The sequence below is a fragment of the Mytilus galloprovincialis genome, chromosome 3, assembly GCF_965363235.1.
Source record: "Mytilus galloprovincialis chromosome 3, xbMytGall1.hap1.1, whole genome shotgun sequence".
NCBI lineage: Eukaryota > Metazoa > Mollusca > Bivalvia > Mytilida > Mytilidae > Mytilus > Mytilus galloprovincialis.
Genome location: NC_134840.1, coordinates 2,575,525 through 2,600,350, shown reverse-complemented (window position 1 = coordinate 2,600,350; position 24,826 = coordinate 2,575,525). Strand labels below are relative to the sequence as shown.

At 33.9% G+C, this 24,826-nt stretch overlaps 1 protein-coding gene and 1 long non-coding RNA gene across 3 annotated transcripts; both read left to right on the top strand.

Moving 5' to 3' along the window:
* Positions 1 to 2,630: 2,630 nt before the first annotated feature.
* On the top strand, positions 2,631 to 7,906 carry LOC143066940 (uncharacterized). The gene is made up of 3 exons (XR_012975801.1): positions 2,631 to 2,733; positions 6,096 to 6,148; positions 7,716 to 7,906. It is a non-coding gene; the product is annotated as an uncharacterized LOC143066940 (long non-coding RNA).
* Positions 7,907 to 15,437: 7,531 nt separating this feature from the next.
* Positions 15,438 to 23,905, top strand: LOC143066941 (uncharacterized). 2 transcript variants are annotated; one of them, XM_076239814.1, is made up of 5 exons: positions 15,438 to 15,510; positions 16,077 to 18,815; positions 20,390 to 20,495; positions 22,411 to 22,466; positions 22,952 to 23,905. In XM_076239814.1, the coding sequence occupies exons 1-2, from the start codon at positions 15,450 to 15,452 to the stop codon at positions 17,843 to 17,845; spliced, it is 1,830 nt and encodes a 609-aa protein (XP_076095929.1). In that variant the 5' UTR covers positions 15,438 to 15,449; the 3' UTR covers positions 17,846 to 18,815; positions 20,390 to 20,495; positions 22,411 to 22,466; positions 22,952 to 23,905. The 2 variants fall into 2 exon arrangements, with proteins under 2 accessions (XP_076095929.1, XP_076095928.1); XM_076239813.1 differs by lacking the exon at positions 22,411 to 22,466.
* The last annotated feature ends 921 nt before the right edge of the window (positions 23,906 to 24,826 follow it).

Genomic DNA, 24,826 nt, shown 5'->3' with positions numbered 1-24,826 from the left:
CAGAGGCAAAAGTTAACAAATTAAAGATAAAAATATAAGAAACGGTGCAGCTTCCAATATCCAGGGGTAAACTTTGGTACGATACCCAGAAGCCACTACTCCGAGTACGTGACAATCTTCCACGCAATAAATACACTTGCGAACAGAGAAATATGCATCTTGAAACGCAATGGTGACAGAAAAGCTTATAAAAGATTAACTTTCCCCAGTTGTACCCTCAACTGCTTCAATTTCCATATTCTGAAAAAGACAGTTTTGGTAGAACAAATGTTCTTGACTCGATTGTTGCTTGCATGATTTTAACTGTATAAGGTGAAACAGTCATTAAAACATGAAATGTAAGGTGTGGGCGAACTTTTTTGTTTGCATTGGTACGTGAAGTAGAGCACCCTTGATACAAAAAAAATTATCCGTAATGAACAGCTCAATACCAGAGGAGGATTTAGGGGGACAGGGGGTTGCCCCTTTTTGGGAAAACATTTGGTTACTTTTATATGGAATCACTGGAGCGGGCCCCCTCTTACATGTAGGTAGTCATTGGACCCCTACTTATAAAAATTTCTAGATCCGCGAGTGGATACTACCACAGAGGTCAAACAATGCACATTTGGATAATTGTACACAACATGCATGCTACAATTCATGTTTGATGATCTTAGACCCTTTTGACCTCTATGTGGGCTATTTCGGTAACTTGGTAAAAATCCCCAAACTAGATACAAGGTTAGATTCAGCATGTCAAAGAAACCCAAATATCCATAAGGTCTTTTGTCTATAAAAATGCATGCAATGAATACATTTGTTATTGAAGGCATGGCTGTAACAATAGGATGAAGATAAAAAAATATCTTATTCTGGGGTCTCATTGGGGAGTGTCACGCTTACAAAAAAATTGGCAATTCCGCGTCACGCTTATACCCCAACGCGACCCACTATTCTACTCTTTTCTGACTCATATTAAGCCCATTATAAATATATTAAAAAAGTGTGTTTTTAATCCCTTTTTATCCCGTCTCGTTTCGGGTTGAGCCACAAATAGATAAGATGTCATATGTGACAATGAGACAACTCTCAAAACGAGTCACAATTTATAAGAGTATACCTTTATACGTCAAAATACGGTCTTCAAGATGGAGTCTTGGCTCACACCGAACAGCAAGTTATAAAGGGCCCCAGTGTAAAACCTTTTAAACGGGAAAACCAACGATTCAATCTTTATCAAGATGTACGTAATTAGTGAAGTGTCATGGAAATGGATAAAAAAAAAACAAGGATATGGAAATGGATAAAAAAAACAAGGATATGGAAATGGATAAAAAAAACAAGGATAAAGATCCCTATACGATTCATAAGAAATTTTAAAATGGAATACATTTGAAATAAATGTTATTTCTATTGAATTTATTTAGAGTGTTTTAAAACCAAACTTTCCTCCGTAAGTTAAATTTTATCAAATCCGTCTCTTACTTTATCTATTGTTTGAGCAAGTCGGCTAAATTAAGGCTTTACGGCTAATTTCCTAATGCATGTAAAGCAAAACTTTGGTTGACTTGATTGCTTAGTTTGTATAATTGTTTATACAAACTTTGTAAATAAGATTGACATCTTTAAACAATATGTATCGGCATAGTTTAATCTGTATTTATATAATTATTATATTTGAATTAAATTGGGTGTTATCATAATGATTGTACAAAAAAAACCCAAAGCATGCACGCTAACTAAAGTCTTGCTTTACATGCTTAAAAAAAACGCTGTAATAGATAAAAAAATAAATATATCATACAGTGAAAATGCGCCGCATATACAATACTAATGAATCGCTCTACAGTGAAAATGAAAGAATAGTATCATTAGTCGACAGTAAACATGACTCGCATAAAGAAAGCATCATAGTGGAATTCAGTTCAATATGAAGAAACTGAATGACAAAACCTATTCTACGTTATACAACTTTAATAATTGTGTTGAAATGAATATTTTTTCTGCAACAACATCTTACCTGTTACGTGTTAGTTATAAAACACCTGCACGATCTGTTCGTGAAATGTCCTAAATATTCACCTATTTTGGTATATATTTCACAGCTATTTGGATTTAGGCGCAAAAAAAAACCCCGTTCGCATCTCTTACTTTGTTTTATTAGTATTATGTGTTTCTTAACATATACTTTTTAACTCATTTTCTTCATTTTCTTCAAAAATAAAAAAAAAGTCGTCTGTTTATTTACCATTCTACATCAAAAATTTCTGGCATATACAGTGAAAATGATATTTTAGGATCCGCACTTTACATACACTGAGAGAATTGAAGCTATTATTTATTTTTACTTGAATTTTTTCTTGATTTTGGCAGGTTTTAAAAGCATCCATCTGTTACACGAAACAATTCAAAGGTATTGTGATTTATAGAATACTTCATTCAATTCAATTTAGTAAAATATTGGTTTTTAAATGATTATTATTGACATAGGTATAATCTGCCTTCTTTAACACGATAAATGTTGTCTCGAGTTATATGATAGGATCGGCACATCCCTTTTATTGCATGTGCATATTGTGTTTAGTCTGCAAAAGTTGATGAAACCAGGGCGTGGCACTAATCTTATTAGCAGTAAATATTTTCAATTTCTATCACATTTTGTCGACCTTTTAGTAAGACATTAAGCTATTTCATCAATTTACAATCGGAGTTCCGTTTAATCAACTGTACAGATCTGAAACCATATTTGTGGTATGTAAAAGGCTTATATTCTATTCTGCATAAATATGCATTCATTTAAGTTCATATCGTTAGTATGGAGTATAATTTCTTTGTGTTATTGCTAATTTTTTTTATCTAGTTTTTTATATTTTTTTATTTAATTATTTTCTTATTGTTACTCGTAACTTCATTGTTACATATTTTGATATTACTCGAAATTAAAAGGGTAGGTGTGAGATATAAGAGATTTTTATAAAAATAACCACACGTTAATGTGTGTGATGGTAAAGTCACAAGTCCCATTAGTAGATTGATATGTTATGTTATATTTTCATGTTTTTTAATCAATTTGAGGAAATTTTGTAAATCTATACACAACTTTTCCAGACTATCTTTGTCTTACGATTTATTTCTTGTTTTAATGGAGACACTGCTGTTATTTTATTACTGACGGACATATTATGAGTTCTATCTGCCTTAGTTTTTGTTTTTTTTTTTATGACGTATGGTGCTGTCACATTGGCATGATGATATAAGTGAGATTCTGGTTTAGTTTTGTCTAAAATTACAAATTGTAAATGAAATTTGATCAAATATGTCTACTCTATCAAATTTATTGGACGACGTAAATAGTGACATTGCACGAGCCGTTTTTTAATGAATAGAAGCAACAAAATTATTCTTTTCTTTTAATTTCCATTTATAGAATAAAATCACTTATTCATTGCCCTATTGTTTTCTATGATAAATTCTGCTATTTTAAGCATTCGTAGCTATTTTGTCTTAAATTCAAAAAAAGAGACTGTCATTTCATGTCAAGGCGATGCTTTATTTTGTATATTAGAGCGCCAGATCCCGGAATTTTGGTAGTACAATATAATGCACTTATCGTAGCAACATATTTCCTCCTATACAAGTTTCATAATTTGTTTTATTATTCAAAAAAACATTTCAACAATGGTTTTTTAGTGATCTCAACTCATTAAGCTTTAGTTTGAAATATATATGGAATTTTTACTTTAATTCACTTGAATCAGTGTTTATGTGAATGTCACGTAACATTAAAATTAACTTAAAATATGCATAACTGTAATTTGAAAGCCATGCACTAGAAGACAGTCCAAATGCAGGCTTTTCAAAATTCGCTGTGGTCATCTTGCGAAGAGTTTTTAATGCTTCCCCGTTTTCTATATGTATGTTGTGGTGTCTGGCTGTTTCGCAATGATGTTAATTTGTAACAATTTCATACGTCCAGTAACAATTTACTTACATAGTGAACGAACATTTACATAAATCTGTAAATTAAATATTCATATCAGAACGTCAAGTTATTATATGTATTAGTGTTATTTTGGTCAAATCTCATTACATTTGGGTTTGATGTGTGAAATTTGTTTTTACTGTAATTTATATCTTTCTTCCAGGAAACAAAGTTTTCACATAAAACCGAAAAGGTTGTCGAAAAGGATTGTCTGGTATTCTTTCTTTAAACTCTTCCCCAAATAATCCAGACTATAATGGATGAAAATTAAGCTTCACGTATTAGAGTCATACCTATTAATTTAATCTGGTAGCAGGGAAGCGACACACAATCTCACTTCCAAGCGTCACAGGTGGAGCAGATATTTTAAACGTTGTTTTTATTTAGATAGAATGCGATAGAGCAATATTTGACTTTCTTCGTTTTTAGTTTAGGTATTTTTGATTTTGTTATTATAGGTACATGTATGGATTTACCACGAATGAAACGATCAGATAAAAAAAATGTAAAAGCCAACAAGCTATAATAGGTCGTATCAATGATATGCACATCTGTTGAGCAAGACTATTACACGCCGTGGGTTATCTTTTATCACTCATTATCCTGAGTAAATAAAGCGAAAATATATAAACTTTTTAAATAATAAAATCAATCTGTGTAGTTATGGAACATATTTTCTCATTGAAAAATAGGCGTAGCATCTAAAGAAAAGATTATATAGTGTTGCACACAATTGAATATATTATCTTCAACAAAGGTTTTAAAGGTCTATTCACTTAGTCACTCAGCCAATATCACCTTACGGAGTCCAGACAACACGCGTGTCTATTGAAATATCAGCTACCGATATATATTCAGACATTCATTTGGCAAAACTATAGTCGATAGAGAGTATCTTAAATAGTTAACAGCTAGAACTATTAACGAGACAATAATATCATAATTCAATAGGCTGACAATATCAGTTGACTTATTACAGAAGTTTTATAGATGATTATTTTGAACGACTATTTTTATACATCTTATATATATTATCTATACTATTAAAGAAACTCTAACCCTCCAAGAGAATTGAGTGTATGTGTGTTTAACTTTCAAACTAAAGAACAGAAACGTGCACCCCTCCCCCGACTATGAGAATTTAGTTTTTGTGAAGGACGTTTAACAATCAGACTTACTAACAGAAACTTTTGATTTGGAAAATTTGTTAGCTTAGAAAGATATAATGATAAATATGAATGATCGAAATCATCAGTAGATTATTTATTAGGAATTATGGTCCTTCAATTACCATTTTTTGTATTTTTGAGTAGAACTACTGTAGTATGTAGAGAAAAACTATAGGCAGCAAAGAAAATCACCAAAATAAAATCTGCAAATACGTCAACATGGATCCACTCTATATATGAACTAGTATACCTAAATGTATTCTTATTAATCAACTTAATAGGTGAGCGATTCAGTCTCCCGGGAATCTGAAGTTAGTTCTCTAAAAACCGATGTCTATGAAACTAAATGATAATATCATTATATTATGTCGCTTCTCAGTCTTCCGTGTCAAACTAATCACCATGGCTCTCTATCATACATGTCAAACTAATCACCATGGCTCTCTATCATACATGTCAAACTAATCACCATGGCTCTCTATCATACATGTCAAACTAATCACCATGGCTCTCTGCCATACATGTCAAACTAATCACCATGGCTCTCTACCATACATGTCAAACTAATCACCATGGCTCTCTATCATACATGTCAAACTCATCACCATGGCTCTCTACCATACAGGTAAAATGCAAATTGTAGTTAGCTATTCTTTTCTGGTTAGAAGGGAGAAATGACTTGCATGATTTTTTTAATTTAGTACATTTATAAGTGTTGGAGTTTAGTATGGCCTCCATTATTACTAAACTAGTACATATTTTGTTAAGGGTCCAGCCGAAGCACGCCTACAGGTGCGGACCAATTGTTGGACTTCGGGGTTTTTTTTACACTTCGGTCGGGTTGTTGACTCGTTAACACATTCCCATATCCATTCTCAATGTTATTACATCATTCACCCTCAAAAAATAAGATGAATTGGATTTCTACAATATGTATGCATTGTATTTATTTATGATTACAGATAGAAAATGAAAATGTTATTGGTTCTGACGATGTTCTGTATGGTAATACTCGGTAAGTATAAAATTATCGTCTACTTAACTATAGATAACGGCTTTCAACAATGAGCAAAACCACATAGTCTCCTTTAAAAGTCCGCGACTGTCAAAACTAATGTTAAACAATTCAATGAGAAGACAGTTTGATTACGGTAAAAATAATGAACGAAAATTAAATATGGTTTACAACACACGACAACCTGAATTAAAGGCACTTGACGTGGGACAGGCACATACAGAAAGTTGTGATATTAGACTAGTTTGACAGTAAAAAATAGGAACAAACTTAAGGGCTTAAATCATCAGATCGATACAAAGCATAAGTACATCTAACAAAAACACAGACCGGACGTTGCAAGGTACTTATACATTCCCATAACGAAAACGACACGAAGTACAGATCTGGGAGTACTCGCAATTACTGGCAGCTAGTTCAATGTCAATAGCGACTATTAAAAAAACATGCATCTTAGACTAAACTATCAGAAAACATCCAACATCCAATGAATTTAGTGTAGACATCATTCACTTGTTTAATGCAAAGATACAGGAATCGACAGATTGTTGTATCAATTAATATCATTTGAGTATACAAATAATATTTAGATTGATTTCAATTCACTGATTACAAAATCAATATTTTTACCAATAAACATAAAATTCAAATATCAAATTACACAGTTGAATTGGTAATATTTTAGAATAAGTTTATTTAGAATGAAATTCAAAACAGTGTGGCTGTGGCCATTGATTGACACATTAAATTCATCCATTGACTGGGAAAATTTAGGTGAACGTTTGTATGTAACGACCACTGCTCACTGTGTACTTTTTAAAGACACTTAAACTATGGGGTCACCAAAGGTTCTCAACACCTTAATAAAGTAATTCGAAAAATTAATCAGAAATAACACGATGTGTTGATTTATATCAATTATATAAATCAAAACATAAAGGTTATTCCTGATTAATTTTTCGAATTATTTTATAATTAAAGGCGTTAAGAAACCTTTGGTGACCCCACAGTTTAAATGTCTATCGTAGGTACGTCGTGAACAGTGGTCGTTACAGACAAACGTTCACGTAAATTGTCTCAGTCAATGGATGAATTTAATGTGTCAATCAATGGCCACAGCCACACTGTTTTGAATTTCATTCTAAAGGATCTATTAGTTTACCCGGGTCGTAACTAAATTTCCGGGCTCGGTAAACAATATCTCATGTAATAAAATTTAGGCTGTGCTATCCCGTTTGAAATTTTTTAACTGCAGGCACAACCAAACTTCATAACTTAATATGTGTGCCTATGGAAGAATTTAGTAAAGGTTTTAAGTAATTGATGGTAACGAAATTTCTGACTTAATAATTTACCAGCAACACATAGACTACATTGATATTATCGAAAATAACACACAAAAGATACTTACGCGACACCGTTAAACATCAATTGTATTATAATCAGTTTTATTTAGTTTTGTTGCTTTTATCATATTTAATTATTTATAAACAGAGTAGGTCAGACACATGTATTGCTACTTTGTGGTTTGTGAATGTCTATATTTGATCTTATGTCTAATCCAAAGGTACAAGTTCTCAGTATTTGACAAGTGAGTACTGTCAGGGTATCTATTGTGGAGATATGCAATCGTCAACAAAATGTACCAGCTGTTGTCAAGCCACAGGATTTAGTCGAGGTGGAGAGTGTTCTTATGACAAGTGTTTATGTTACCTTAACGAGGGGTACGTGTTGTTTAACATTAATACGTTCTTATGACAAGTGTTTATGTTACCTTAACAAGGGGTACGTGTTGTTTAACATTATTACGCTCTCATGACAAATGTAAATGTTAGCTTAACCAAGGGGTACGTGTTGTTTAACATTATTATGTTCTTATGACAAGTGTTAATGTTACCTTAAAGAAGATACGTGTTATTTAACATTATAACGTTCTTATGACAAGTTTTATGTTACCTTAACGAGGGGTATGTGTTGTTTAACATTATAACGTTCTTATGACAACTGTGTATGCTACCTTAACAAGGGGTACGTGTTGTTTAACATTATAACGTTCGTATGACAAGTGTTTATGTTACCTTAACGAGGGGTACGTGTTGTTTAACATTATAACGTTCTTATGACAAGTGTATATGTTACCTTAACGAGGGGTACGTGTTGTTTAACATTATTACGTTCGTATGACAAGTGTTTATGTTACCTTAACAAGGGGTACGTGTTGTTTAACATTATCACGCTCTCATGACAAATGTTTATGTTACCTTAACCAAGGGGTACGTGTTGTTTAACATTATTATGTTCTTATGACAAGTGTTTATGTTACCTTAACGAAGGAACGTGTTGTTTAACATTATAACGTTCTTATGACAAGTATTTATGTTACCTTAACGAGGGGTATGTGTTGTTTAACATTATTATGTTCTTATGACAAGTGTTTATGTTACCTTAACGAGGGGTACGTGTTGTTTAACGTTATTACGTACTTATATGTTTATACAACAAGTGTTTATGTTACGTTAACGATGGATGCGTGTTGTTTAACATTATTATGTTCTTATGACAAGTATTTATGTTACCTTAACGAGGGGTACGTGTTGTTTAATATTATTATGTTCTTATGACAAGTGTTTATGTTACCTTAAAGAGGGGTACGTGTTGTTTAATATCATTACGTTCTTATAACAAGTATTTATGTAAGCTTAACGAAGGTACGTGTTTTTAACATTATAACGTTCCTATGACAAGTATTTATGTTACCTTAACGAAGGTACGTGTTGTTTAATATTATTTCGTTCTTATGACAAGTGTTTATGTTACCTTAACGAGGGGTATGTGTTGTTTAACATTATTACGCTCTTATGACAAGTATTTATGTTACCTTAACAAAGGTATGTGTTTTTAACATTATAACGTTCCTATGACAAGTATTTATGTTACCTTAACGAGGGGTACGTGTTGTTTAATAGTATTACGTTCTTATGACAAGTGTTTATGTTACCTTAACGAGGGGTACGTGTTGTATAATATTATTACGTTCTTATGACAAGTGTTTATGTTACCTTAACGAAGGTACGTGTTGTTTAATATTATAACGTTCTTATGACAAGCGTTTATGTTACCTTTACGAGGGGTACGTGTTGTTTAATATTATTACGTTCTTATGACAAGTATATATGTTACCTTAACGAGGGTACATGTTGTTTAACATTATAACGTTCTTATGACAAGTGTTTATGTTACCTTAACGAGGGGTACGTGTTGTTTAATATTATTACGTTCTTATGACAAGTATTTATGTTACCTTAACGAAGGTACGTGTTGTTTAACCTTATAACGTTCTTATGACAAGTGTTTATGTTACCTAAACGAGGGGGTACGTGTTGTTTTATGTTATTACGCAATGTAATGTGTATTTATAAATACTTACTTCATACACTAAGTAGATAGTTGACAAACATTCTTAAGCTGACTTAATCAAAAAAGACAAGCCAAATCCGAACAAGCAATCAGAGCTGTGTAATTTTAATACAAAACTAGAAACAATTTACACACTTGAAAATATTACTGCTGTAAAAAAATCGACACCGCGAACTTCAAAGACAAGCATATTTTATAGAACATAGGCACATATTTTATTTCAGCAAAATAAAACTTAAGCTGTAGGAATACATCTACGATATAAGTAATGCTGTATAATTGATATGGCGAGTAAGAGAAACATTCGATATAACTATACTGATGTCATTTCGGAAATGATTTAAAGTTAACTAAAGTAAGTTTATGAACATTTTCAGTCTCTAGAAAGCAGAGATCCTAACGTGTGCTTTCGGATATACTGTTGACCTATAAGACTGCGCCAAAGACCGATTTACTTGTTTATTATATTTATCATTCATATATATTTTTGCAGATAACATCCAAGAAGACACCGGACAGTTACACTTCATGAATAAATAGCTGTTACTCTTACATTGTTATTTGAATTTTTTTTCTTAAGCCTCCAAATTCATGACTCTTCTAACATTTACGTTTTTTTTTCTGGTAAAAGGAGAGCAACAATATCGGTATACAAACTCATAACAAATACAGTGTAGTACGTAAATAAAGTTTGTTTTTTCTGTTTACACCTTGTCATATGATATAATATCAGTATACTTTTCTGTGCTGACTACAGGGCTGGTGATACCCTCTGGGAATTAAAACTCCACCAGCAGTGGCATCGACCCAGTGGTTGTAAATAAAATCATCATATAAACCAGGTTTAAATTTTGTATTTACACCAGACGCGCGTTTCGTCTACACAATACTCATCAGTGACTCTCGAATCCAAAAAGGTTAAAAAGGCCAAATAAAGTACGAAATTGAAGAGCATTGAGGACCAAAAGTCCTAAAGGTTTTACCAAATACAGCTATGGTAATCTATTCTTGATGTATAAAAGCCTTTAATAGTAATTCAAAAATTTAAAAGTTTTGTAAACAGTTAATTCATAAATATGACCATATCAATGATAAAAGAGGGACGAAAGATGCCAGAGGAACAGTCAAACTCATAAATCGAAAATAAACTGGCAACACCATTGCTAAAAATGAAAAGGACAAACAGACAAACAAAAGTACACATGATACAACATAGAAAACTAAAGAATAAACAACACGAACCCCACCAAAAACTAGTGGTGATCTCAGGATAGTTCATGTCAGCAGAGCATAGAAGTGCTGACTACTGGGCTGGTGATACCCTCGGGGAATTAAAACTCCACCAGCAGTGTCATCGACCCAGTGGCTGTAAATGAACTCATCATAGATACCAGGATTAAATGTTGTATTTACGCCAGACGCGCGTTTCGTCTACAAAAGACTCATCAGTGACGCTCGAATCCAAAAAGTTAAAGATACAGTGGACGTAAATAAAGTATGTGTGTCTGTCTACACCTTGTCATATGATATAACATCCGTTTACTGGCTACAGATTCATAACAAATAGAGTGTACTTAGTGTGTTGCTCGATGCGTGCAATTTTCATCCTGATATCCGATACGCGTCCTGATGCATGTAATAATATCTCTGATTTATGCCATACTCGTCCTGCTGTATGCGTTACTCGTCTTGATGCGTGCGATACTCGCCTTTATGCGTGCGATACTCGCCTTTATGCTTGCTATACTCGCCTTTATACATGCCATATTCTTCCTAATGCATGCGGTACTCATCCAATTCTCGTCCAGTAATACTTTGTCCTTAATAGTGAATCATGGTAAATGTGCAAATCATTACGCATAATATATCCCATATCTACTGTGGCATAATCATCTAAAAACGATAAAACTATTCGTTATATTTGAATTCATTTTAAAGTTTTGCGGTTTTTTTTTTTAATTTAGTTTCCTGATTACGATGATAAAATTCTTCTCATACACATGACTATTTATTTTTTCATATCAAAGGTGATTGCAAGAGAGTCTTCTATCAGGAGCCTGTATGAAAACATAATTCCAAATATATCTGTAATTGTTTTGCTTTATAACTATTTTGATCTGAGCGTCACTGATGAGTCTTATGTAGACGAAACGTGCATCTGGTGTATTAAAATAAAACCCTGGTACCTTTGATTACTATTTACACCACTTGGTGGATGCTACTGCTGATGGACGTTTCGTCCCCGAGGGTATCACCAGCCCAGTAGTCAGCACTTTAGCGTTTTTTATTTTTTTATTTTTATAAATTTCCTGTTACAAAACTTTGAATTTTTCGAAAAACTAAGGATTTTCTTATCCCAGGATTACCTTAGCCGTTTTTGGCACAACCTTTTGGAATTTTGGGTCCTAAATGCTCTTCAACTTTGTAATTGTTTGGCTTTATAAGACAATAACAATCAAAACTAAGTAGTAAACAAAGACTCAAAAAAACGAAAAAAAAAAGGACATTTACATCAACAGTTATAAATAATAAATAATAAACACGAACTCCACTAAAACCCGGGAGTGAAATCAGGTGCTCCGGAAAGGTAAGCATTTCCTGCACCGTATACGACACCCGTCGTGTTATTTCTTTGTTCAGTTCGGTAATGATGGAAGGTTATGACTGAGGAAGAATATCAGATATGATTTCTGACACACTTTTGTCATAATGGCCTATCAGCTCATGATGGCGACCGTAAAATTTCTTGAGTGATGACCTTAATTTAATGGATTCATAGCCCTGTCTTCGCAACTTTTGAGAAAGCAGTATTCCTCGTTCAACAAAATCAACGTACTTTGAGCTAGCTCTAGAGTAACGTATCAATTGAGACACATATAATCCATATACTGGTGCCGCTGGGATATTGCTACACAGAAATGGAAAATTGACTATAGGAAAATTAAAATCATAGCGTTTGTCAAAAATTTTGGTATTCAACCTACCATCAGTAGTCATTTCGAGAAAAAGGTCTAAATATGAAGCAGATTTATCTGTGTCGGTAGTATCTTTAATTTCAAGTTCACTTACTATTGTGACCTGAGCGTCACCGATGAGTCTTATGTAGACGAAACGCGCGTCTGGCGTATAAAAATAATAATCCTGGTACCTTCGATTACTTTTTACTCCACTGGTATCACCAGCCCAGTCGTCAGCACTTCGGTGTTGACATGAATATCAATTATATGGTCATTTTTATAAATTTCCTTTTACAAAACTTTGAATTTTTCGAAAAACTAAGGATTTTCTTATTTCAGGAATAGATTACCTTAGCCGTATTTGGCACAACTTTTTGGAATTTTGGGTCCTCAATGCTCTTCAGCTCTGTACTTGTTTGGCTTTATAACTATTGTAATATGAGCGTCACTGATGAGTCTTATGTATAGACGAAACGCGTGTCTGGCATATTAAATTAAAATCCTGGTACCTTTGATTACTTTTTACTCCACTGGGTCGATACCACTGCTGGTGCACGTTTCGTCCCCAGGGTATCACTAGCCCAGTCGTCAGCACTTCGGTGCTGACCTGAATATCAATTATATGGTCATTTTTATAAATTTCCTGTTACAAAACATTGAATTTTTCGAAAAACTAAGGATTTTCTTATCTCAGGAATAGATTACCTTAGCCGTATTTGGCACAACTTATTACTATATCACCTTTTCCCTCACAATCATTTCGGAATATTGAATTCATGTTTTATTAAAACTTTACAAAAAACCCAGAACTTTACTACAATTAAAACGTGACTATATCTTATTCTAATTAGACATATGGGCATAATTGGAAGACTTAAATCATATTAGAATTAATGTGTTTAATTGTTATTCCATATGGAAGATATAAATTCGACTTTCACGTACAAAAATGTTGTACTTTCAAGGCCAGTGTCGCATCAAAAGATGTCATCATGTATTGCCCCCCAAACACAAGTATTAACTAGTTCTGGTACACCTACATGCGTCTGTTGTAACCACAATGTATGTCGGTGAATCCGTATTACTAAGAATTAACAAGACAGAGGTCGGCAGGTCATCTTTTAATTATTCTGATTGGTTTGGATATTGAATGAAATGATTTTTATCGACATTTATGTCCGTATTTGTCATAAGATGATGAAACACACCCTCCCGTGTTAATTCTTAAATTGCAATATGGTCATGTGGTTGACTGTGTGGTTTCCATTTTGTAGCAGCTCGTCTTTGGTTTGAAGTTCCCGACTCAAAGTAAGTTATTATTAATCATAATCAAATGTATTCAGTTATCAAAAGAACAGCTTTTTATCAATGCTTTATAGCAAAAGTTACCAAACTAAAAGTATATAACCGAGAAACAAAAAACTGAGTTTATAAATCTATACAAGGTAAATGAAACCAATGATATAGGACGGACATACCGAGAGTTGAAGTGAAAGAAATAATGGCTACGATTTGGACAAAAAAATAAAAGATGCGTTTGTTGATTTCAAATATAAATATCACAATTTCGTAAAATTATATCAGAGGGAAATTTGCTATAATTATTTACTTTCATTGCCAGTTTGGCGAAGTTTTGTAAATTTAAGTTTATAAAGCATCGCTGGTGCATATGTGTCTTGCAAGAAAATAATTCGACCTCAATTGGTTCCGTTACAAGCAACATTTTATTTTACCCTTAAGCTGGGGTCACACATTCAAGATTTTTACTGCCGTCCTTGACGGGACCATTCCCGATTAAAATTTGTCAAAAGTCTGATCAAGATCCTATGAATCGTGGATGGAAATTCAAACTTTAATTAAAATTTGTAAAAAAAAATATCTTATCACGACAACAATCAGATATTGTTCAGGAAGCATCGATATTCAACCGTTTCCAAGCGAATTTGTCCCGATAACCCCGTTTTCAATCCGATTCTAATCCGATTTGTATCTTTCGCATTGTAAAATTCGACCGAGTCTGTCACGACTGCGTCCCGATTTTACCGAATGTAATCCGACAGAGACCAGACAGTGACCAGACAGTGAACCGACATTGATGGAAGTTATCCGTTTGAAAACTGTCGCCATATTCGGGATAATCAGGTACTGTCGGTACGCAATCCTATCACGGTCCGCTCTATCGCATTGCAAACGGCTTTGTCTGGTCTCAGTCGTATTGTATTCTGTAATTGTCGGGACTCTGACGTGGGTATCATTGACGAATTTCGTATTAATAACGGGACTGTTCCGGGACGGTTTCGGCAAAAACGGTTCGCAATCGACAAGATCTGAATGCCATCTGGACTCAATCGGCAAAACATTTTTACAGCAATGAAAATTTACTCATGCCCGTTCCACAGGACACCGTCCAGAATATACAGAACATTGTTAGGATTTTGATCCGATACAGCAGAATCTGTCACGACATAGTCACGCTTGTAATCCGACTAGACAAAATCGGCTGAGTTTCCCCGAATGTTACAGGACGCACCTAACTGTCGGGGTGCTTCGCCAAACTATACGGACCATTCCCGACCAGTAGGAATCTGTTAAGAACTTAAACGACTGCGTTCAGACAATGATAGGACATTCCAGATAATTGAGGATAGTAATCCGACTTTTTCACCTTTCGTGTCTTATCGCTGTCTGATCTAAAACGGGAGCAATAATCGGCAATGTGTGAACCCCGCATTAGTTGGAGATACCTGCAAAGCCAAAAAAGTAAAAAAAAAAAAGGAGGTATCATCGGAAAGACAAATAATGTTGATTGATTCGATAGAGAAAATTAGTTTAAAGCAATTTATAGGTAAATTATTTAAATTGAAAAAAAAAATGTAAACAGGTACTTTCTACAAAGAATACATCTTCTCATTTCAGACACGTTTTCAATGATGATGCTAGTGACCATTTGTTATCAACTGATATTGAGTAACATAGCGCTCTACTCAGGTAAGAATAAAGTCAATTCTTCATATTGTCCAGGTCCACACCATACGTCAATGTTTTAAGCTAACAGAATCAATACTCGGTTTTTCGTACATAGAAATAAGAAGATGTGGTGTGAGAATCAATGCCAGAGCCTAAATGATGTTACGTCGTAGAAGTTTTAACTACCATAGGTCACAGTACAAAATGTCTGTTTATTTGAGTTTTTTTGTTTATGTAATGTGTGCATAAGTAAATGCTATGAGTAAACACATTTTATGCATATATTGTAGTCAGAGTTTCGGCATTCACATGATTTCTAATACTAAGTATTCTCCATTGATAAATTCAGATATGGTCTCAACTCCTTCAGACAAAGCCGCCCTTTAAAATAAACTTTAGCTATCTGCTTTAGGTCCTTTATGTCATATAGCTTACATACACATTTAGGTCTTATACATTCTTGTCTTTCAAATGTTTGGAATTTAAGCATTCTTGGTAGATAATTCCTGTTTTGTGTTTCAGACACTTCAAAGTGATAAAGTGTTATTTTCAAATAAACTGTAATTGTTGAGTATTTATTTTTGCAGGAATAAATGGCCAGAGCCAACATGTTATTGATACAATTACACTTCCCTGGGACATTAATAGACAAGACAAACATAGACCTAAGTCTTTTGAGGAACCAACACCTGGCCATACTGGACGAAGAGACCACCATCTTTCAGGACAGCCTACCATGAATCCTTTAGGAGAAACAATAGATATTGTAGATGAATCGATGGTGAAGCGAATTCCTGATAACATGACTCACAAAAACGTTTTTGACCTTCTGAATTCGCCTAATATAAACGATCATAATACCCAACAACGTGGTAGTAAAAATGCGTCAGATGTGGCTAGGATACCTAACATACAACCGATTGATCACTCTTCTAAAGCAGCACATAGTGCGGGGTTAATAAACAATAAATTACAAAAAAATAAGTCATTTGCAAGACATATTGCACATCCTCTAGCGAATCAAACAATTTCAATAAAGCCGAATGAATCTATAATGAAAAGCGAAATGAAAGTAAGCAAACTAGGTGTAAACAAACCAATAGTTATAGCAGCTTCTTTGGATAAGATACAAGATTCTGTTCTCCAAAATAAAAACTCTGAGCATGTAGTTTTAGCACCAGATAATAAAACTGTGAATAAATCTTTAAGTAAGAAAAACTCAATCAGTAATATCCCAAACCAAATTAACGACAATAGTGCTCCCCTCTTGAAGACTAATTCGCCAAATTTCTTCTCGAAACATTCACAGCAAGGTTTACCCATGCAAATATTTACTGTGCCGTCAGAAGTGTCTGGTGATCTTCCTTTTAAGTATAATTTTTCCAACACTCATACAAACAGCCAGTCTTCTAATTATAATATGTCTTGGGATGTAGACGGCGTGGAATTTCATTCTTCTGATAAAAGCCATCAGCAAGAAAGACATGGACGTCATCGTACTGTCAATACAGGAAAAGATGTTCTCACGTTTTCTGATAAGTCAGAGCATTCTAATGATAAACAGAGGACGAAAAGTCTCCACCAAACCTCCGGTGCTATCCAACTGTTAGCGAGGAACCGCTCTGTTCTGTTTAACACTAACGAACGTACTAGGCGCGTTTTGTCGAGCGATGTGCAGTCAATCATTCGACATAATGAAACAGATCAAACGAATGAGGCTGAAAAAGTTGAATTTGTTAAAAAAGAAAGTAGCAAGCCATCAATAAGTCATTCAAAAGAGTTCAAAACCTCGCACAACACTGGAGTGTCCGTTGAAAGGTCAATTCCAGTTCTTCAAACACATCGAAAGGTCAATGGGAGACTAAGTCGACAAATATTTGGCGAACGGAATTTGAAAAAGACAGAAAAACAACTCCCACCTTCGGAAATAGTTACTCGTTTTCAGGTAAAGCGGCCTTCTGGGAAAACAATAAACGTAAGACAAGCACATAGACAAAACATCGAAAGAAATCAAGCATCCAGGAATGCAGCAGGCGTTAATAATTTTAATACTGAGATCCGAACTACAGGTGCACACAATATTAATCAGTGGAAAACAAAGTCACCATTTTCCCTTGATATATCCAAAAAAGATAATTCTGTACTCGGACATAATAATGTTGATAACATCCTCAATGTCGACTGGAAAAAGACGTTTCTAGGAGATACCCTTATAGATAATAATAATCAACACAAAGTAAATGAAATAGGATGGGAAAAACATGCAAGTCAACTTCGAAAGATACACACTAATTTAAACAATAAAAAGCCTCAAAATTTCCAACGTTCTTGGCATAATTCCTGGTGGACAACATAGAATTGATAACTAATATACATTATTAATACTTGTCGTTGTATAAGTATCTTCGACACAACTTGGTTATGAAGCCTCACAGGCTGATAAAAAAAACGATATTTGTAAAGATTTCATAGTAAATATGACAACTGAAATGACAGCTTTAATTGATGAACAAAAAAGATCATAGAAACAATGATACGGTATTGTGAATATTTTGGAGATATCATACTGGATAGTGTTATTATTGTGTCTTTCTCCTAGAATAAAACTTTAATTGAAGGTCGGGCCAGACCAGTTTGTCACCCCTTGTCACTGACCTTTTGTCACTACCAAGTAAATTGAAACAACTAAGATGTATGGATGTGTACAGACAGCCATTCGTGAAGGGTAGAGGCAAATAACTCAATTTGTTTCACTCGCAGGTTAAACATTGGTTGATGTTTTTTTTAACTAATTATTGAAAAGTTTGCATGTTTCATCAAGATATATAAGTGTTATAACAGTTGAAAATGACCCTAGTGTTGAAATAATTTAGGTAATTTTTGGGGGGTCATAAATAAATGTATCAAAATAAAAATAAAGCAATGTGCTATAAATTGATGCCATTTTTTGAAATCTTTGGCTTTGGTGCTTTTGAAAAATTCACGTTTTCTCCTGCAACAATTCTGTCCTACGTTGTGTTTTTTGTTTTTTTTTGCCACTAACTGAGTTTGTGAAGAAAAAAAAATAATGTTCGTTTACAATGGAGGTAGCAATGGACAACCCTGTATAGTATACACAATGAAATATATATGAAACATGTATTTTATATGTGAATCATTATGTATGTAGCGTCACATGACCGTTGATAATTGTATATATGATGTTAATTCAACCGTATTTAATGTACATTTTGTATTTAATTGTGATATTTCCGTCTTTAATGTAATAAACTGTCGTAAAAGAAATAAAATTAAACATAACAGAACGACTATGTTAACTGTGTAAGGTAAGTTTACATATATGTGTGTTGTTTTCAAAAAACAAATGTTCTATATAAATATTCAAAGATGAATTAGTAATACGTAAAAGATGCAAATTTTTCTCTTTTTTTTTCATTCATCGTTTTAGAGGATGATGATTAGAAAATTAGTTTGCAATATTGCATTAACCCAAAAAATAGAATGACAATTACCATTTCAAGAACACAGTCCTCGTGTATATTCATTATGTACTATAGAAGGAGAAGATATTTTATTTTACATTAAATAGGCTCACAGAGGGCATAATACCATATAAACGATTAATTAGACAACAACAAAACAAAAGTTTCAAAAACGGCTTCAGGAGAGAACACTTATGGTTACAATACTTCTTCATCTTCATATTTCATAGTGCCGATCGTGCGCGGGATTACCAGACATTCAAGGTCGTTTAAAAAAAGACTTGCAAAATTTATTTGATCATCAATGTTTTCTAGTAATTTGACCTTCAATAGTCCAGACGTTATTAATTTTATGCATCATGCACATAGGTTATATATTAGTGAGGATCACTGGAGCCCCGGGGGTTACTTCCTATACTTTAGTGGTACGAGTGTGACGCAAAACAGGGTCGCTTTTTCATGCCCTGCGGATTAGAACAGGGTCCCTTTTTTATGTTCTGCTGGTAAGAACAGGGTCGTTTTTCATGCCCTGCTGGTAAGAACAGGAATTTTTTAAAACAAAGAATTTGATTAGAACATGATCGCTTATCTAACTGTTAAAAATACAGTCCAGAACCCGGTGTAGAACAGCATCTATTTTATACGGTCTAGAACTGGGTACGTTATTCAATATTTCTGTTTACAACAGGGTATGTTTTTCAATGTTTTCTAGTTAGAACAGGGTATGATTTGGCAAGTACTGTCGGCACAGTTATACACAAAGGGATAGTCAGTAACCCCCCCCCCCCCCTCCCGCGCACTGGTGCCCAAGTCAGATTGTTGGTGTTTTAACGCCACTTTTAAGTGTCAATTCGTGGCGGCCAGTTTTATTGGAGGATGGAGGAGGAAGCCGGAGTGCCCGGAGACCTTCGATAGGAAAACTGACAACCTTAGTCGAGTGCATGCACCCACACAGGCAGGGTTCGAACTCAAAACATCAGTGTTGACTAGCTAGTGATAACAGTAGTTACTACTTAAACCACTCGGCCACCGATGCCCAAGTCGAAGTTGACAACAAATGGAAGTTTTTAACGACATTGACTGGCTATACAGCCCTTGCACGGTCGGTCAGTCCAAGTAAGAGACTTGCTCTCTACTTATATAGCTCATTGTAGAAGGTCATCAAACATTTATGGTATCAGACCCCATGTCACTCCAAAGTAGCCGTACTCTGACACAAAATTCTAAGTGTGCTTTTGATGTTGAAACTGTGAAAATTGCAAAATTTGATTGAATAGATAGGAAATTTTAATTGGTGGTCTGACATAGATATTAAAGTATTGGGGTTTTATGGTATATTTTTTGGATTTTTTTTATAAGTATATTCAACGTATATCCCTCTTTTCTCGCGGTCATACTATTTATTGTATTTTTTCAAGGTAGTGTATGTTTAAATTGTAATGATACTGGATTTCCTGCTGATATTGTCAGTGTACCTACCGTTTGTGGAACTGGCGCATAATCATCCGAGCTTCATGAAATCAGGTAAGTGTCCAATATAAGAGTTTTAAAATGTTCTGTACTATATATTACTTTAAAACCAAAACGACTTCAACTATTTACTTAATCTGTTACTTAATCTTTATCAAGATTAATATTAAATAAAATTCAAATTGAGAATGGAAATGGGGAATGTGCCAAAGAGACAACAATAGAGAGACAACAATAGAGAAAAAAAACAACAACAGAAGGTCATCAACAGGTCTTCAATGTAGCGAGAAATTCCCGCACTCGGAGCCGTCCTTTAGCTGGCCCCTAAACAAATATATACTAGTTCAGTGATAATGAACCCCCCCCCCCCCCCGAGTAATGAATGCTATATTAATTTCCAAATTGTACCCAAGAAACTAAAATTAAAATAATACAAGACTAACAAAGGCCAGAGGCTCCTGACTTGGGACAGGCGCGCAAAAATGCGGCGGGGTTAAACATGTTTGTGAGATCTCAACCCTCCCCCTATTCCTCTAGCTAATGTAGAAAAGTAAACGTATAACAATACGCACATTAAAATTCAGTTCAAGAGAAGTCCGAGTCTGATGTCAGAAGATGTAACCAAAGGAAATAAACAAAATGACAATAATACATAAATAACAACAGACTACTAGCAGTTAACTGAGATGCCAGCTCCAGACTTCAATTAAACTGACTGAAAGATTATGATTTCATCATATAAACATCAGACACAATCCTTCCCGTTAGGGGTTAAGTATCATACCATCATAACATATATGAGAAGAACATAACCCGTGTCATGCCAACAACTGTTTTTTGAATAAATGTGTTTAATTCCGATGCAAAGACCCTATAAGTGAATCAATATTAACGCCAAAATATGCAATCTTTAATGACCTGACAACCGTATCGTAACTATATCCCTTCTTAATAAGTCTATTCAAAGGTTTTGTTAGTTTTTGAGGTGAATACTGACACCTTTGTGCTTTATAAAGAATATTTCCATAAAAAATTGGATGTGAAATACCTGAACGTATAAGAAGTCTGCATGTTGAGCTATATTTACGAATGATGTCCTTATACCGATGATAAATTTTAGTAAATGTTTTGACTAGTTTGTGATATCGAAAACCCTGGTGTAATAATTTTTCAGTCATACATAAATTTCTCTCGTTAAAATCTAAAACATTGTTACATACACGAGCGAATCGTACAAGTTGAGATATATAAACACTGTAAGATGGTGACAAGGGAACGTCACCATCTAAAAATGGAAAGTCAACTTTTCATATTAATCTACTACAAAAAATGTATAAATAAATAAAATTATACCTTACAGCAACATATAAGGAAAACCCTTTAACTTAAAAGGAATGGGTTGGGGGTTATTTTTTTTTCTTAGTCAGAAAAATCTTTCACGAAAGAATTAAATTAGTTTTTCGACAGTATCAATCAAATTATTTTTTTCAAAATTGACCACTTTAAATAATTGAAGGTATGGGAGAATATGCATTCAGAATAATTGTTTTCAACAAATTAGTTATCAGAATATTTATTTAGGGGAAAAAAACATAACTCTCTCCTGATGTTAAATGGTCGTTCACGAGAAAAATATTTAATAAAACTAGGATTTCCAAAAATTGCTCTCTTCTAATCTTATTAAAGTGGACTGTTGTTAATTCCTGTGTCTGGATCATACCTTTCACAGATTACCACCACAGTCCGTGAACATTAATTTCGATATCACTGTGGATGAGTTCATCTGAAAATACCATTACTACTGTACATATAGGTTTTTAAAATGACACGTGTGGGACATCGAATCATCGATGTAAAAAAAAGGTCACAACTCAAAATTGAGTGTACAATACACAAACGAGACAAGTATAAAGCAATCAGATAAACAAGAAAAGACATGAAAACAACAGATATACTTTATTTATTACAGGAAGTGACGGAAGATTCTCGTGAAAAGAATGAATATCCTGCTTCGTATTCGACAAGGTAGAATTATCCTTGGTTGAAACTGATTAGATGTGGGGTAAAATCGATTAGGTCTGAATTGTGTCTGCTGCAATGTAGAATTAATTTCCACCATAGCAATAGGCACCACCGTTATTGTAAAACTTTTGCCTCGTACTATCATTTTATATTGACCATAAAAATATTGTTTATGAGTATTCATTGAAAAAATAAATTTATAACAAGCGATAAGGAATGTTATTTTGCACTCGATAATGTCCGCGTAATTAAACGATCGGTAACCAGTCAAAAACGAAATTCAAATTTTTCTGGCAACAATACATCGGAATTGCCCTCACGGTCAACGCGATGTAAAAAAATGAAATAAGTGCATCACAGCTATGTCAAACAACTTTTATTCTCAGTTTCTGATCTTAGGAAAAAATGGATTAGCGCTTCAAGCTATTACTTAATTATTATTTAAATGTCTACTTCACACTGGAATTGTTCCTTCTTATTTCATATAGGTATTGGTTTTCCATGGAATACTCCGAGACGTGACCACAACCTTGGTCCTACTGCTGATTTATCCCTAGGGGAAACAATTGCTGTTGTTGATCCGTCGGAAGTTATAACATTGCCGCAAAACACACACGTGTCCGGACTATCGGAGGCAATAGTCAGTGGTAAACAATCATCACCTTTTTTACAGACTAATAGCGGAGGCTTTCCGAATGCACACTTTGAGGAGGATAGACATGATTTCTCAAATGGATTATCCCACTCAGGCAAAACACAAAACCTTGCAGGATTAGAATTACAAAGTAATGGCCACATCAGAGACAATTTAAACAATCAGGTACATCATGGCACAGGACAAACTATCACAGACCTGGCAAATATAATTAAAACTAATGATCAAGGACTAGTAAATAACAATAAAGCGGATGTCCAACCTGCCATCAAACTTGGGGAAACATTATTACAGACATTAGCGAAAAAAGTTGTGTCAAAATTAGTTGATAAAATTGTAAATGTAATTAAAAAGGATAAAATTGTACATGTAATTAACCAGCAGAACCCAGGTTTAACACGACCTGGAAACTCGAATCCAGGTTTTGTCGATAGACATGGTTTTAATCTACCGTTCCTTCCCGTCGCTCACTCACATGGACCACGTGGTGAAGTCATTCCAGTTCCACGCGCAGATCATGTACATTCTCCCCACGGACATATTATCCCCGTAAGGAATCATAGACGTATGACTTGGCGGCAAAGGTACCCACATGGTTGGATTAAGTGATAAAAATAACCCGGGGAAACAATGATAAGTTAAAAGTTTCATACAGTATAAAAGTTAGATATGCAGTAAAAATAAAATTGAGAATGGAAATGTGTTTGTCTGATTTAATGTTCATTTGTATGCAAGTTGGGAAATCATGTTGGAACCCCCGTCTCCTGCTTAATTATTCCAGGACCATTCAAATAAAAACTCTTTGAATAGATATGAGAGTGGCGTATCTTTAATTTAGACGACCGACGCAACTGTAGTTTCCTTTAAATTCAGTTATGCAGGTAATCGTTTGCTTATCTAAGGTTTTCGGAATCCTGCTGAAACTTGGTAAAACAATATTAAATCTACGGACACTAGTTACGAAGTTGACAAAAAAATGAAATATGATTATTTTTTCAATAATTTACACAAGCGGAATTATAAATTATATATTTCGCTATAAGCAGTCAGTTTGGTTCAACTCATCTGAATCCGTATTCATGCGAACTTCAATTTAACACGAGACTAGTGTTATAATATTCTCAAATTTAACACTTCACTGAGATGGCACCTATTAGTGGTACATGTCTTACTGGTACCTTTTGTTCGTAATCTATAATTACAGTTTTATGGAAAATGTGATTTTGTGTCATGGATGAAAACCCCATATCATTTTTTTCCATTTTAATCAAACGAAAAACAAATGGTGAAAATATCATAATTTAAAATGAATACTCCAGAAAGTAGTCGATTGACGATTTCAATTGCTTCATTTAAGATAGTAGGAAAAAACTATTCCTTTCCAGGAAAAACACCTCCTGGACTTTTATGAAGATTTTAGGAAGACCTAACGAGTATAGATAGTCGCATCGAATACTCTGCAGATCTTGTCTTGTGTTGCTGGTTAAAATTTTTTATCTATCCACTAGTATAAAAAAAAATAAGACTTTAAGCAAAACAACTAATACTAGAAAACTATTTCCATTCAAGGGAAATAATTCATATAAAATTTTATTGACAAATTCTAATTAATTCGTTATTGACTTGTCTTAACTCGAAATGCTGTTAGATATATCTTTCGTAGATTACAGATATACTAATGTTTGCTCAGCGTTCAGAGGCAAATATG